Source organism: Portunus trituberculatus, chromosome 35, assembly GCF_017591435.1.
Source record: "Portunus trituberculatus isolate SZX2019 chromosome 35, ASM1759143v1, whole genome shotgun sequence".
Lineage (NCBI taxonomy): Eukaryota > Metazoa > Arthropoda > Malacostraca > Decapoda > Portunidae > Portunus > Portunus trituberculatus.
The window spans coordinates 3,128,977-3,145,103 of record NC_059289.1 but is presented as its reverse complement, the minus strand read 5'-3'; the positions used below and the strand labels follow the sequence as shown (position 1 = coordinate 3,145,103).

General features: G+C 40.7%; 1 protein-coding gene across 1 annotated transcript; it reads right to left on the bottom strand.

The window, feature by feature from the left end:
* Positions 1-4,440: 4,440 nt before the first annotated feature.
* Positions 4,441-9,332, bottom strand: LOC123513092 (protein SDA1 homolog). Its single transcript, XM_045269944.1, is given in 5 exon segments — positions 4,441-6,377; positions 6,821-7,012; positions 7,432-7,504; positions 7,506-7,635; positions 9,201-9,332. Coding segments are annotated over 4 exon segments (2,160 nt in total). The 5' UTR covers positions 7,631-7,635; positions 9,201-9,332; the 3' UTR covers positions 4,441-4,607.
* Between the last annotated feature and the right edge of the window lie 6,795 nt (positions 9,333-16,127).

The following is a 16,127-nucleotide window of genomic DNA, read 5'->3' as shown; positions in this document are numbered from 1 at the left end:
ATGAGATAGGTAGACAGATCAGAGAGAAGAAGAGGGCATATAGAGAGTTGCAGAAAAGTGGGAAGATGTAGATTTGATTAGGTACAGACAGGTCAGAGATGATTTGAGTAAGGTTATAAAAAAAGTAAAAGGCAGGCAGAGATAAAACTAGCTAGAGCTGGGAGTAAAGATCCCAAAAATTATATAGTTATTACAAGGTCAGTGATAAAAGAAATAAGGATAGGATTGGACCACTCAGAAAAGATGGTGTAGTAGTGGATCAAAATGAAGACATAGTAGAATTATTGAATGAACAATTTTCTTCAGTATTTACTAGGAAAGAATAGGAAATCCTGTTACAAACAGTGCGACGAGTAGTTTAAGAGCTTTAGAAAATATTGATATAAAACCGGGAATTATTAGGAAATTTATTCTTGAACTAGACGATAGGAAAGCTAGTGGTCCTGATGAGCTACATGCCAGAGTACTTAGGGAGGGTGTAGACAGTATTTCTGAAGCACTTAAGTTAATCTTTGAAAGATCACTTAGGTTTGCTGAGATACCTCAGGACTGGAAGTTAGCTAATGTTACTCCAATATTTAAAAAGGTAGGAAGGATGATGCGAATAATTATAGACCGATCAGTTTAACTAGTATAGTATGTAAGATACTAGAGAAAATCATTAAGGGTAGTATTTGGGAGCATTTAAATGAGAATAGATTAATTAGAGATACCCAACATGGCTTTAGATCAGGGAGGTCCTGTCTTACAAATTTGCTCGATATCTTAGAATATATTACCAAGGAGTTAGATGATGGAAATAGCATAGATGTTATATATCTAGATTTTAGCAAGGCGTTTGATAAGGTACCGCATAGGAGGCTAGTGTACAAATTGAGACTACATGGGATAGGGGTAGGTTAGTTGATTGGATTAGTGAATGGCTTTCTGATAGGAAACAGAGAGTAGTATTAAATGGGGCAATGTCTGAGTGGAAGGAAGTGGTTAGTGGGGTACCCCAAGGATCAGTGCTAGGACCTCTTCTTTTCTTGGTGTACATTAACGATTTAGATATAGGAATTAGTAGCAAAGTATCAAAGTTTGCAGATGATACTAAGATAGCATGTGCAGTACAGGGTGAAAAGGACAATTACAGAATACAACGAGACCTGGACAGGCTGATAGCATGGGCAGACAGGTGGCAGATGGAGTTTAATTCTAAAAGTGTCAGGTTATGCATTTAGGTAAAGACAACACAAACTTTAACTATGAGATGGAGGGATGTTGGCTAGAGGCAGTAGAGGAAGGAAAGGATTTAGGAGTAGTGATAGACAGGACTATGAAATTTTCAAAGCAATGTTTAGAAGCAAGAAATAGGGCAAATAGGATCCTGGGTTTTATAAATAGAAATGTTAGTTATAAAAGTAAGGAAGTGGTGCGTAGCTTATATAATTCCTATGTTAGGCCCCATTTAGAGTATTGCATACAGGCCTGGTCACCCCATTATAGGCAGGATATCAACATGTTAGAAGCAGTTCAGAGAAGAGCAACTAGGATGATACCAGCATTAAAGCGCCTGGAGTATAGAGATAGATTAAAGGAATTAAACATGTTTTCATTTGAGAGGAGATGTATAAGAGGGATATGATAGAGTTATTTAAAATGTTCTCAGATACAAACTACATAGATGTGAGATCTTTCTTTACCTTAGAGGAGGAAATAGGACTAGAAATCATGGCAGGAAGATTAGAAAGCAAGGTTGCAGGTTAGATATAAGAAAATATTTCTTTAGTCATAGGGAGGTAGACTTCTGGAATGCATTGCCAGAGAGGGTTGTAAATAGCACTAGTTTGACAATGTTTAAAAGCAGATTAGATAAGCACTTAAATTTATTAGATTTATAATTATGTATAGCGCTGCATGATAGTTTTTATAAGAAATTTACAATAGTTAAACAAGACATGATCCCCATGTATTGGGATCACAGATTGTAGAGGATTTCGCTGTAGGACTTAGCCCTGTTAATGGGCCAAATATTTAGAATTAGTATATAATGTATTGTGTACTTGTAAGTGTATCTTTAAGTACTGATGACGAGGTCGCTGTACGACTGATACAGGATAACCTAGATGGGCCCTGGTGGCCCTTTGTTATCCTATTATTTATGTTATGTATGTTATGTTATGTCTCACTCTCAGTCCTACCCAAAGATCGGTCTATGAACTCTGTGCTCGCTCCGTAATGGGGAAGGTTGGCTGAGTAATTAGCAGGCGACCGTGAATACGTATTATTGACGTCAAATTGTTTGATGAAGAATTAACATTCATTAACAGTAACACTCTATTAAAGCTCCTTACATACAAATTAAAAATTGCAGTTTCACATACCTCAATTCCAATACATATGTTCGCATGTTAAAAGACAAAGAGAAACAACTGCTTTGGGTTTCATTATTGGTCTTGGTACAAGCGAACCCCCGAACCTCAGCAGCTCTACCACTACTATCAGTCGGAGCCGTCAGTGCGCCGTTTGCTGCATTGGAGGGAAGGTTCTTGCGCTCAGGTGAGTACTAAAGGAAAATGTTAAGTGTGTGTGTGTGTGTGTGTGTAGGGACAGGGTAAGTGACGCAGTAACTGTTTGGATGTCTAAAAAGAAGTTAAAATCTTGCGAAAATATATGAAGACGAAGATTTTTTGCATTCTTCACATTATTTTCTAGCGTTCCGCCAATTGCTTCATTCTTCTCTCTCTCTCTCTCTCTCTCTCTCTCTCTCTCTCTCTCTCTCATCTAGAGTGATACGCAAATCAAGGGATTCAGACAGATAAATACCATAGTCCAGAAGTTATGACGTGTGAATTAACCCACACTTTTCTCAACCTTACTCCATGCCCGCCTACTCATTCCCTCTACCTCCTTTTTTGTACATTTCCATCTCCTCCACCTCTCTCTCTCTCTCTCTCTCTCTCTCTCTCTTCCATGTTAAGTAAAATTTGTCAGTTTGAGCCAATGCACCCTATCTTAAATTTCTTTTTCCCTAAGTCTACCAAGCTTGGGGACCTCCTGGGAAAGCAAGGTTTTTGGGTGGGGAAAGCAAAAATGAGGCAATTTGGGGGTCCGAAAAAATCTAAGGAAAAATACCCATTTTTTAAGAAAAAAGGGGAAAATCACAAAATTCATGAGTACTTTTCACTGAAATTATCCTAACCTAACATAATAACCTCTCCTCCCCCCTCCCCTCCAACAAGCTTGGGGGACTGTGGGGAATTGGGGGTTTGGGGGGGAGCCAAAAGAGGAGAGATATGGCGATCCAAAAAATCTAAGGACAAAAAACTAATGTAACGTAAACTAACCTAACCACGGGGGCTGTGCCCCCCCGGATGCCCCCCTACAACACTAACCTAACCCTAACATAAACCTAACCTAACCTAACCTAACCTACACCCCTACAACACTACGCTAACCCTAACATAAACCTAACCTAATGCAACCTAACCTAACTGGGGGGGACTGTGACCCCTGGACCCTCCCTGCAACATTAACCTAACCCTAACATAAACCTAACCTACTGTATCCTTGCTTTGGGGCAGCTTCCCTCCCCCCACACCAGTTCTCTTATAGCTTCACACAATATGCCCTACCTCTACCAATACCCTCCTCACAATACCTTAACGAAAGGATGAAGGTCCTGGCTGGTCCTCTTCTCGATTGTACACTGACTTGCATCGCAGGAGCGATGATTTCCCAGTAATCAAATTCACAACCTTTACAACTAGTGTCACTGGTGGCCATGGCTAAACTGCACACACAGATGTCTTTGTGCACCTGTCTGCCCAGCTGTGCCCCGCCTATGAATACATATAGCAAATTCCCATTGGCGCAGCTTGTGGTGTTAAGAGGTGGTGGCACGTCATTGGACAAAAGAACTATAGACACAATAAGAATCCTATTCAGCAGTTACCCACAAACCCCAGCTATAAACAAATGCAAGTCAGTGTACTGCTCATTTCCGAGTGTGATGGAGCTCCGTGGCTCGCTGCAGCTTGCTGGACTTAGAGAAAACTCGCTGAACACAGCACATTTGAAGGCTTGTGCTGAAGTTATTACTAATTTCCGATAGGGTAAAATGGATGTTAGAAGTGTGATGTAGACCGTGAGAATCGTATAGAAGTATTGGCTGAAACTGTAGTCTTATGTGGTGTCTTACTGAGGTGAGGCAAGATTGAGTGGTGGTGATGTGCATGGTTGGTGACACTTTCTGCCTGACTGTGTGTTTAGTGGATGGTCAATGTTCACAAATTGGTTGAAACCTGCTGTGGCTCATCTCTCTCTCTCTCTCTCTCTCTCTCTCTCTCTCTCTCTCTCTCTCTCTCTCTCTCTCTCTCTCTCTCTCTCTCTCTCTCTCTCTCTCTCTGTCCTGCCATGGTGAATCACGAGTCTTGGTAACATTAAGAACATCACAGATCATTACTTTGCTTTTTATTACTAGTCTAACTGTATTGAAACTCTGCCAATAAACAAAACAGGTCACACTTTTCAACAGTATTTTAATTTCACAAAACACAGTTGTGATCACAAAAAAAGAAAGAAAAAAGGATGTGTAATATAATTTAAAACAATATAAGCTTTACCTAACGAAACTTCTTTTGCTTCAGTAGTGAATTCCGTAGTTTCATTTGTTTGGTCCTGAAGGATTGTTTTTGTTTGCCTGCCACTTTATGTTTGAGCATCATGAAGCTCTTGCCCTTGACCTTCTCCCTGTTAGTGGTGGAAGCATTAGGGTTCATACGGCCCTTTTTCATGCCGTACTTTTCCCGTCCTTCCCTGCCCGAGGCCACACTTTCCATCCTTGTGTCCTTGTCATGCTTCCGCTTCTTGTAGATCATCTCTATGTTCTTCAGAGGAACCAGTTCCCCTGACCTGCTGATCTCTGCATCATCTGGAGCTTTCCTTTTCTTTCCCCGTTTCTTTTTGCTGTTCTTGGTGAATTTCTCAACCCGTTTTGCTGCTTGTGTTGCTGCGATTCGTGCAAAGTCTTCATCGGTGAGGAATCTCGAGCAGGCAATGTCGGCCGCTTTCTGTGCACGCTCCTCTGCTGTAAGTTTCATGACTTCCTGGAGAGCTTCCTTGGCAGTGAATACTTTTTCTTTCCCCTCTTCATCATCTTTGTCATCATCTTCCTCACCATCTCCATCTTTGCCTTGTTTCTTTTCCTTGGTGTCGGGTTTACTTTCGTCATCGTCACTGTCATCATCCATGTCGACCCAGTTGTCATCACTCTCTTCATCGCTGGTTCCCAATCCCTCATCCCCATCTGTCTTGAAGGCCAGAATTTCTGCCCCAGGTATGTAATCAACGGCACGGTTTTCACCAAAGTTCTCCTGTCGCTTTTCTGCTCCCAGTTCTGTCGGGGCACCTCGGTCCTTCTTGAAAAGCAATTCTGGATTCTTGTCCCTGAAGAGAGCAATGAGCGAGCGTGCAGCCATCATCACTCCCTTGTCTTTGTGGGTCTTGTATTGTGTCAGGTCCTGCAGGAGATCACCAGACATGCAGTATGGGTTCCTGGCACATAACTCCCTGATGGCATTAAGTCCCATGGCCATCACCTCACTGGAATAGCGTTCCGTCACAAAGTTGTCCGCCAGTGTTCTTAGTACTGGGCTGAGGTCATCGGGGGGCACTTGTGCATGTGCAGCTTGAGCAGCAAAGACCATGACCTTGGTGACTTCCCGCTGGTGTGGAAAGAGGAACCGATTCACCAGAGGATAAAAATTGGGGAGGTAGAGTTGATGAATGCCAATCAACCTGGATATGAAGTTCATGGTCATCAGCTTGACTTCAAAACGCTCATTCATCTTTTCCAGGCGGTGGTAGAGTCGTTCCGCCAAGCTCTGTGGGTCGTGTATCAAGTGCAGTGCTGAGAAATCAAAATTCTCCTTAGTCTTCTTATCCTTCTGGGACTTCTTGACTGCTGCCTTAGCTTTGTCAATCTTCTTCTGCTTCTTTCTGGTCTTCTTGTTCACACGCATTGCCATCATGGTTGCCTTCACACTCTTCTTCTCCTCCTCATCAGAGTCACTGTTGCTGTCACTCTCCTCACCACCTTCCTCCTCATCCCGGCCAATGAAGAACTTAAGGGTTGTCACCATGATCTTGGTCACCTTGGAGAAGCAAGCAGTGACGATGGTGTTGACTGTCTTGGCATCATTCCACACCTTCTTATGGTACAGCTCAATCATCACATCCAGGGAAGTCTTGGCAGCCACTGCATGTTTGGAGGAAAGCATCTCATGCATGAAATTTTGCAGCTCCTTGTTCAGCTTTGCATTCTTGCTCCGAGCGTTGATGTTCTTGATGTCAGTCACAATGTGCTGCTTCAGAAACTTGCGCAAGTTTTTGTCCTGTGAAGCAGAAAGTTTGCTTAGATTAGTTACAGGGAAAAGAGATGTTGAAGTATGCCTAACATGATTCAATATTACTGCACAGCTTTTCTCTTTGAACTTGAAGACGTGCTCAGATTAGTTACAGAAAAAAGATATGCTGAAGTACTCCTAATATGACTCAATTTCACAGCACAGGTTTTTGTTCTGAAAGGAAGATAAGATACTGGGGATAGAGATGCTAAACCACTCCTCACTAACTCCATTTTTACTACCTGGTTTAGAAGTTAATGGTGGACTTCGAAACCATAAAATCTATTATAGTCCAAGATTAAACAAGGAAGATATGCATTTGTTGCACATTCAGAAATATTTTCCTAAGTTACTTATTTTTAACCTCAGTCTACATAGACAAAGTATCCGGGTGGATGTGATAAACCTATCAATGAGTGGAAAGGAATCACCTGACACTGAAGGAGTTGGAAGAAGAGCATGTGTAGATCAGTTGGGGAGAGCAGGTTTTTGTTCCTCAGCAGCATGAGAGCCTTGACAAAGGACATACGCATCTCATGGTGGAGGACTGTGCTGTGTCGCTTGAGTAACACAGACAGTTCCTGAGGGAACCCACACAGCTTATCTGGGTAACACTGGGCCACCTGTATCAATGATAAAGAGAGTAAGCCACCCATACATCAGGCATGAATCTCTTAAAATTAATAGTCGAAGCCATTTGTATAACTGAAGTACTACAAAGATGTCATAAATCCTTTTCATTCCATCTTTATAAGTCACTCTTAGCAACAAGTAGGAAGTACCATAATATATCAATAACAACAAGGGAAGCTGTAGGAAGCAACTAGATCACAGGTCGTCCCCATTAAGAATACCTATGCCCACCATTCAAAATAAATTAAGTTATCTAATCTTTAAAAAGCTCCCAATCAACTGATTACTAGCAATAGATTTTTAAGTCAATATATGAATAAACTCATCTAATCTTTAAAGCTTCCTGCTGATGTGACTTTCCATAGATCCACAAGTCAATGTAAGTGTGTTGCCAACATCAGTAACTCACCTGAGACAAGAATGTAACAACCTGGTGCAGATCATTATTGTATACAGTGGGATTCTGCTCAAAGATGACACAGCGCCTGATAGACTGAGTGCTGCCGTTCAAACTCCTCCCTGTAGGATGCTGGGTCACGCTTGATCAGGTTCTGCAGCTGTGGCAGGTTGGAGGGCAGCTTGTTGTTGTTTGACTTAGCAGACTCCATTGTGACTGAGGAATAAATTTGTATACTAAATGTGTGTTAGGTTAGGTTAGGATAGCCTGTGTTGATAGCACACAGCATCATATCACTGAATAATACAGAAGTAGAAATGTTAAAATGGTATTATTATAGAGTTACACCAACAGCAACATGGCTTTTGTTACCATTTTCATCTTATACAGCTTCTTATTCTGAGTAATTTGAATCCATACATACCTATCACAAATTGCTGATTATTAACTTTTTGAAAGAATTAACTCACTGCTATGTCAACGAAGGCAAAGCACCCACACGTGGGATGGACAGGCAGGCACTGAGGAATGCCAGTTAGATGTGTTCGTTCATGTGTGTGCAAGTCACATTATTTGTGCAAGTGCAAGATATAATCATGGTGATTGGTTCTTTTGTTTGAACATGAAACCAATAGCCAATAAGAAAAATATATAGAATTAATTCGGTCAATCATACTAGTGTTCTATTTCAATATGTGGAAAGAAAAGCGGCTCAATTTGAAATATTGAGCATTAGGAAGATGTCATTGTGTGTGTGTGTTGGGTGTAGCATGAATTATTTCCATGGTATTCATCTTTTTTTTTTTTTTTTTTTTTTTTTTAAGAAAAGTGCAGATTTCTTGAGGGAACACGGTGTTCTCCCCAGTGCGGTGGAGTGCCCTAATTGCCATAAACTATGTAAACAGAAGATAATCAGAGCATTTGGAGGTGCATGGGGACTATTTTATCCCAAAAACTAAAAAATGCAGATACTGTAGTTACAGCTCGTGATGCTAAAGAAACATTTTTGCAAAACATGTCTTCCTCCATGGAAAACTACCTAAACCTAACTTTAATCTAACCTAACCCAACCCTAACTCAAAACTCAAACCTAACCTATTTGAGGCAACATGCACCGCTGATACGTCTTCCTCAGAACCCCTTCATCCAATAGTGTGGTTAAGTTAGATCAGGGTTAGGTTAGTTTTGGTAATCATATTTTCATTCCTATGTCATGTGACATGAATTCAAAAGAGCTGCGAAGGAGAAGCCGGGAAACGAGGCAAGCTGGAGGGACAGTGCCAAAAAAATATTTCCATCTGGAAGTGAGCTATTGGTGTAGCTATAAATCTACCGTTAAAATAGGTAAAAATGGAATACAAAGTGGGAGATCTAGTAAGGTCTAATATGTACTACTAAGGAATTCAGAGGCCACTCAAATCCTCCATTAGGCATGGTATTATTGCGTCATTCAAGAAATATGAATAATAACACAGACCACAATATATTTTCCCTGTAATATATACCTGCAATTCCATAACTTTTTCCTTTATGATCACACAAAAAACTGGGAAACCCATATTTAACTCTGCTAATATTTCCCAATAGAGCCTTTACTGACACATTAACACATGACTTCCCGCACACACTCACTTTATCCTCCTTAACCACCACCTCGATCTCTTAAACCATATGACTGATATAATCACAACAATTTACCGACAACGAAGGTGAAACAATCAAAAACTCATATTACATAAATCTGATGCCCTTGCGTATTAGCTTACTCAGCTACAGCTCACCTGATAGTTTGAAGGTGTCTCGGTACCTCCTTTATAGTGAAATAGGCCTTAGTTATTACATTGAAGTATTACGATGAAGGACGAAGAGGAGACCAGCTGGCCGTGAGTTTGTTTACATCGAACACGTGGGCCAAGAACTCCACAGAAAATGGCTCGAATTAAGGGGGTAACTTACCTTATTCTGCATTTGTGGCCTTGTGATACTAAAAGCCCAATACCTTATTATTTTGATAACCTTTTGCTATTTGGTTGATGTAAATTAACAAATGAACCAGTATGATAACTCAGAATAATTCATAAAAACCTCAAGCTATCATATTATAAGAAGAAATGGATGAAAATGCATTGTCGTAATCTTTACCGACTTTTATTATCAAGCAGGCAACCATACAGTGTTTCCTCTTTCAAGGAAATTTTCTTCATTTAACAAGGAGGTTAGATTGAAGAAGACGGTTTGCGCCTATCTCGCTGTACTAAAAATGTGAAGCCAGTAGGCAGAGCTTATGAGGTGGTGGGTAAATCGAGCTTTCGATCGCAACTTGCACCCAAAGCTCTCCTGTGTTGAGCAATGGGAAATTGGCACTTTTCTTTGTCATCACTAGAAGAAAACTAAGAAAGAACTGATGATCTAACATATGTAAACCAAATTATAGTTTTCTAACAATGTCATGTAGACCTATTATTAATGGTGTTAATACGTAATAGCTACAATATTGAAAGAAATATAGCAGGCCGTTTCCGGGAGAAACTATAGCAAAAAGATTGGTTTTTCTTGTTTATTACGTGGTAAGAAATAAACAGCTAGGGAAGTAAAATTTCAGTGATTGATGTTTTTTTTCCAATGTCCAATGACATGAAATCACACATCATTCTAAATAAGAGAGAGAGAGAGAGATGCTTCACCCATCTATCCTCATCCAGTCCTTCCATCTTCTTTAAGAAGTTTATCTTACCTTTGACCACTCTCTCCCTAAAGATGCTTCGGCCCATCTCTCCATTGATAGCTTCTAAAGCAGTACTGCAAAGGACCCCAAGATCCATCTCCCTACTATCTTACCTAGATCTCCCTCCCGACAATAGATAATTTCAGACCCATACGAGCAATACGGCACTGCCATCCCCTTTCACAAGCTTCTGGTTACTTTATATATATATGTAAACTGACCTGTCATTTTCCTAGCCTTCTCTTCACTTATTCTCATCCCTTTTTCTCCTATTCCACCCCTAGGTAAGTGTACCTATCTACCACCTCTAAGACATTATTCCCTAGTACCCACTGTCCCTCCACATGGTTACTGAACTCTGTCATCTTCCATTTTCTAGCACTATACCTGACATTCCACACACTCCCATGAATGCTATATAGCTACTTGTAATAACTCCTCCATCTCCTCATTAATGTCTGCCGTCAGCACTATGTCATCGGCATGGGCTAGGCAGCTTAGTTTTCTATCCTCTACTTTGACTCCCCTCCCTGATATCCTAATCCTCGCTATCAACTCTATGTAAATATTGAATAGGTTTGGAGAGATCACACATCCCTGACATACTCCAATGTTGTTCTTCATCCAGCCTGTACTGATATCTCTTATTGTAAACCTGACTTCATTCTCCTCGTACAGCTTCCTCATCACTTGCATTATCTTCCAGTCCATTCCTATGTGTGCTAGTAATGTCAACAAGTTCTTCCTGTGTACCCTATCATACACCTTTTCTAAGTCCCAAAACACTACATATAACTCCTTTCCTAGCTTTTTATTCCTTTCACCACAGCTGTCAGTGAGTGGGGTGACTCACATTTCTAAACTCTCTTTCGTTGTGCACATGGTAGTTAGTCATGCAGCGAATTATGTGGAGAACAGCAGCAGCAGCAGCAGCAGCAGTAGTAGTAGTAGTAGTAACATAACATATAACATAACATAAATAATAGGATAACAAAGGGCCACCAGGGCCCATCTAGGTTATCCTGTATCAGTCGCACAGCGACCTCGTCATCAGTACTTAAAGATACACTTACAAGTACACAATACATTATATACTAATTCTAAATATTTGGCCCATTAACAGGGCTAAGTCCTGCAGCGAAATCCTCTACAATTTGTGGTCCCCATACATGGGGATCATGTCTTGTTTAACTATAGTAAATTTCTTATAAAAACTATCATGCAGTGCTATACATAATTATAAATCTAATAAATTTAAGTGCTTATCTAATCTGTTTTTAAACATTGTCAAACTAGTGCTATTTACAACCGTCTCTGGCAATGCATTCCAGAAGTCTACCACCCTATGACTAAAGAAATATTTTCTTATATCTAACCTGCAGCCTTGCTTTCTAATCTTCCTGCCATGATTTCTAGTCCTATTTCCTCCTCTAAGGTAAAGAAAGATCTCACATCTATGTAGTTTGTATCTGAGAACATTTTAAATAACTCTATCATATCCCTCTTATACATCTCCTCTCAAATGAAAACATGTTTAATTCCTTTAATCTATCTCTATACTCCAGGCGCTTTAATGCTGGTATCATCCTAGTTGCTCTTCTCTGAACTGCTTCTAACATGTTGATATCCTGCCTATAGTGGGGTGACCAGGCCTGTATGCAATACTCTAAATGGGGCCTAACATAGGAATTATATAAGCTACGCACCACTTCCTTACTTTTATAACTAACATTTCTATTTATAAAACCCAGGATCCTATTTGCCCTATTTCTTGCTTCTAAACATTGCTTTGAAAATTTCATAGTCCTGTCTATCACTACTCCTAAATCCTTTCCTTCCTCTACTGCCTCTAGCCAACATCCCTCCATCTCATAGTTAAAGTTTGTGTTGTCTTTACCTAAATGCATAACCTGACACTTTTCAGAATTAAACTCCATCTGCCACCTGTCTGCCCATGCTATCAGCCTGTCCAGGTCTCGTTGTATTCTGTAATTGTCCTTTTCACCCTGTACTGCACATGCTATCTTAGTATCATCTGCAAACTTTGATACTTTGCTACTAATTCCTATATCTAAATCGTTAATGTACACCAAGAAAAGAAGAGGTCCTAGCACTGATCCTTGGGGTACCCCACTAACCACTTCCTTCCACTCAGACATTGCCCCATTTAATACTACTCTCTGTTTCCTATCAGAAAGCCATTCACTAATCCAATCAACTAACCTACCCCCTATCCCATGTAGTCTCAATTTGTACACTAGCCTCCTATGCGGTACCTTATCAAACGCCTTGCTAAAATCTAGATATATAACATCTATGCTATTTCCATCATCTAACTCCTTGGTAATATATTCTAAGATATCGAGCAAATTTGTAAGACAGGACCTCCCTGATCTAAAGCCATGTTGGGTATCTCTAATTAATCTATTCTCATTTAAATGCTCCCAAATACTACCCTTAATGATTTTCTCTAGTATCTTACATACTATACTAGTTAAACTGATCGGTCTATAATTATTCGCATCATCCTTCCTACCTTTTTAAATATTGGAGTAACATTAGCTAACTTCCAGTCCTGAGGTATCTCAGCAAACCTAAGTGATCTTTCAAAGATTAACTTAAGTGCTTCAGAAATACTGTCTACACCCTCCCTAAGTACTCTGGCATGTAGCTCATCAGGACCACTAGCTTTCCTATCGTCTAGTTCAAGAATAAATTTCCTAATAATTCCCGGTTTTATATCAATATTTTCTAAAGCTCTTAAACTACTCGTCGCACTGTTTGTAACAGGATTTCCTATTCTTTCCTAGTAAATACTGAAGAAAATTGTTCATTCAATAATTCTACTATGTCTTCATTTTGATCCACTACTACACCATCTTTTCTGAGTGGTCCAATCCTATCCTTATTTCTTTTATCACTGACCTTGTAATAACTATATAATTTTTGGGATCTTTACTCCCAGCTCTAGCTAGTTTTATCTCTGCCTGCCTTTTACTTTTTTATAACCTTACTCAAATCATCTCTGACCTGTCTGTACCTAATCAAATCTACATCTTCCCACTTTTCTGCAACTCTCTGTATGCCCTCTTCTTCTCTCTGATCTGGCTACCTATCTCATGAGTCCACCATAATGGCTTCCTGTTTCTCTGCCTTATATCTTTGTAAGGGATACACTGCATCACTATACCCTTTACTACAACCTTAAAAATATCCCACATCTCCTGTGCAGTTTTATTTCCAAAACTATCTTCCCAGTTTACCTCTCCTAATAACTGACGTAACCTACCATAATTGCCTTTCTGATAGTTTGGGACTCTAGTCTTATTCACTATATTATCCCTACTGGAATTAATGATAAATCTAATTATATGATGGTCACTGTTTGCTAAAGTCTCTCCTACCTCAACTTCCTTTAAACAATGCTCAATATTTGTTAGTACTATGTCTAAAACCTTCCTCCCCCTAGTAGGTTTATCTACCATCTGCACTAAATAGTTATCCTGAAAACTTTCCATAAACTTATTTTCACTAGCATCTCCTACCATCCTCTCCCAGTTTACTGACTTAAGATTAAAATCCCTAAGATAATTGTCTGACTAGTACACCCCTATTTATCTCATCTACCATAAGGTTGTCTACATCTGCTGACTGGTTAGGTGGCCTATAAAAGCTCCTACTCTAATAACCTTACTTTTGTTTACTCTAACATCCAGCCATAAGGACTCTACTCTGTTATCTACCTTAATACCATTAACCTGACTGGAAATGAAGGATTTTTTACATAAATAACTACTCCTCCGCCTATCCTACCAATTCTCTGGTGTAAATACATAATGTATCCATCTACTTCATATTCTTTCCTATTTTCCTAAACTTTTCCTCATTTACCCATGCCTCTGTGACACATACAACATCTAAGTCCTCCTCAACTATATAACTAGATAACTCGTCCTTCTTGTTCCTAAGACTCCTGGCATTTACATAAAAACATTTAAGTCCTGCTACCTTCCTAGATGCTGTCTCCTTATTTGGAATCCTAATCTTATTCTCTCCTATTTGCACCTGGAAATCTTTCCTAATCTTTTCACTATCTCTGTTTATCCTATCTAATTTATGTCTAGCATCTTTCTTCTGGAATGCATTTGCTACCTCACCCCCTACACTCCATCCCAACTCCCCTCCAGACATCCACTCAGCACATCCACACCCTTCCTACTCAGATGCACACCATCCCTAGCATACAAATCCCTTCGCCCATAGAACCTATCCCATACATCCACAAAGCTGACACCCACATCCTTACACATCCCTTTTACCCGATCATTCACACCAATGGCTCTAGACAACCATTCCTGCTAACATACACACGAGGCAAGATTCCTGACACTACACACCTCCTACCACTCTCCCTTATCTTGCCTAACATTTCCCGAAATCTTGCCACTAACTCCTCCGACCCACCTGCTCTGACATCGTTCCCACCTACGTGCAAAACTACTACACCCTCCTCTCCATCCCCCAACCCTCTTCTGCACCTCCTCACTCACTGCCTTCACACCTGCACCAGGCATACACACGTTCGTCCTCCTATCCCTGTCTTTCCCACAGAAAGTGCTATCTAAATACCTAACCTGAGAGTCACCCACCACACACACCTGAGGTGTGCTAGGCACAACCATCCTCCTCCTCTCCTCTACCCCTTCTTTCTCCTTTCACTCACCACAACCACTTCATTCACTCCACTCTCACTCTCCCCTCCCCTCCAACAAACCGAACCTATTTTCACACTCAACAGGTTTAGTCCTATCCTCCCTAACTGCCTCCACTTTCCTTTCCCTCGCAACCTGCCATCTCTGCCCATCCTGACTACTATCTTTCCCAGTCTGGCTCGCCTGCTCCCTCTTCCCCACTCTGCTCTTCCCGACAGAGGGCCAAGCCACCCTGTCGCCCTCAGAAGGTCCAACCTTCGGCCTAACACTGATCTCCTGCCTAATTTTTTCCACTGCCTCCCCAAGCCTCTTAACCTCCTCCTTCAATTCAAAGATGAGAACTTCGTTCGCACTTTTCCCCTCACTTAGCTTTCTGATTTCCTCTCGCAATTCTCGGTGCTCAAGAGAAAGAACTAAATTCTCGCTCTTGAGCCTACACACCATACACTCAGAAAAGTCAACGACCTTCCTGTCGTGCCCACACATCTCACACACAACAAACTCTCCCAATCCCACCTCAACACTCTCTTTCACGCACTCAATCACACTCTGATATACCTCAGTAGCTACCGCCATACTAATTTACAATATGTTAACTCACAAACAAATAAAAATACTAGGTGACAGCAGGGTGGGGAACGCGGTGGTGGGGGGCCTAAGTGAGGTCAACTAATCCTCTTTCAAGGTCAACTTGACGGTTACAAGCCTAGTCTCCTCGCTCTACAAAAATACTTTTAACTCACAAACACTGATTCTAACCACTATTTCACTCTAATCTAACACTTGCAGTACACACTTTCACTTCACTAACACTCAAAAGCACCACACACAGACACCAAGCACAAACACCACTCGCTAACTATAAAACCACAGCCAAAAACGGAGCGCACACACAACACGTCCACTCGCCACCACAGCTCCTCTTCTCAGTAGTAGTAGTAGTAGTAGTAGTAGTAGAAGCAGCAGTAGTAGTAGTAGTAGTAGTAATAGTACTAATAATAGTAGTAATGGTGATGGTGGTGGTGACATATCACACACACATGCACACCACATTTACTGAACCTTCACCACACCTTCACACATCTTGTAAATACTGAAAGACACTCCAGATATCACTTCTAATGCTGTTGATTGTCGCATATCGCAAAACTGAAGGGGGGTAACTCCATGACCTAGAGCAACTGGTGCAACAACACCCTACTCATATTTCTGATCATCTTGGGATATATGCCCAACATTCTTACCCTTTTCCTTACCTCTAATCCTTCTGC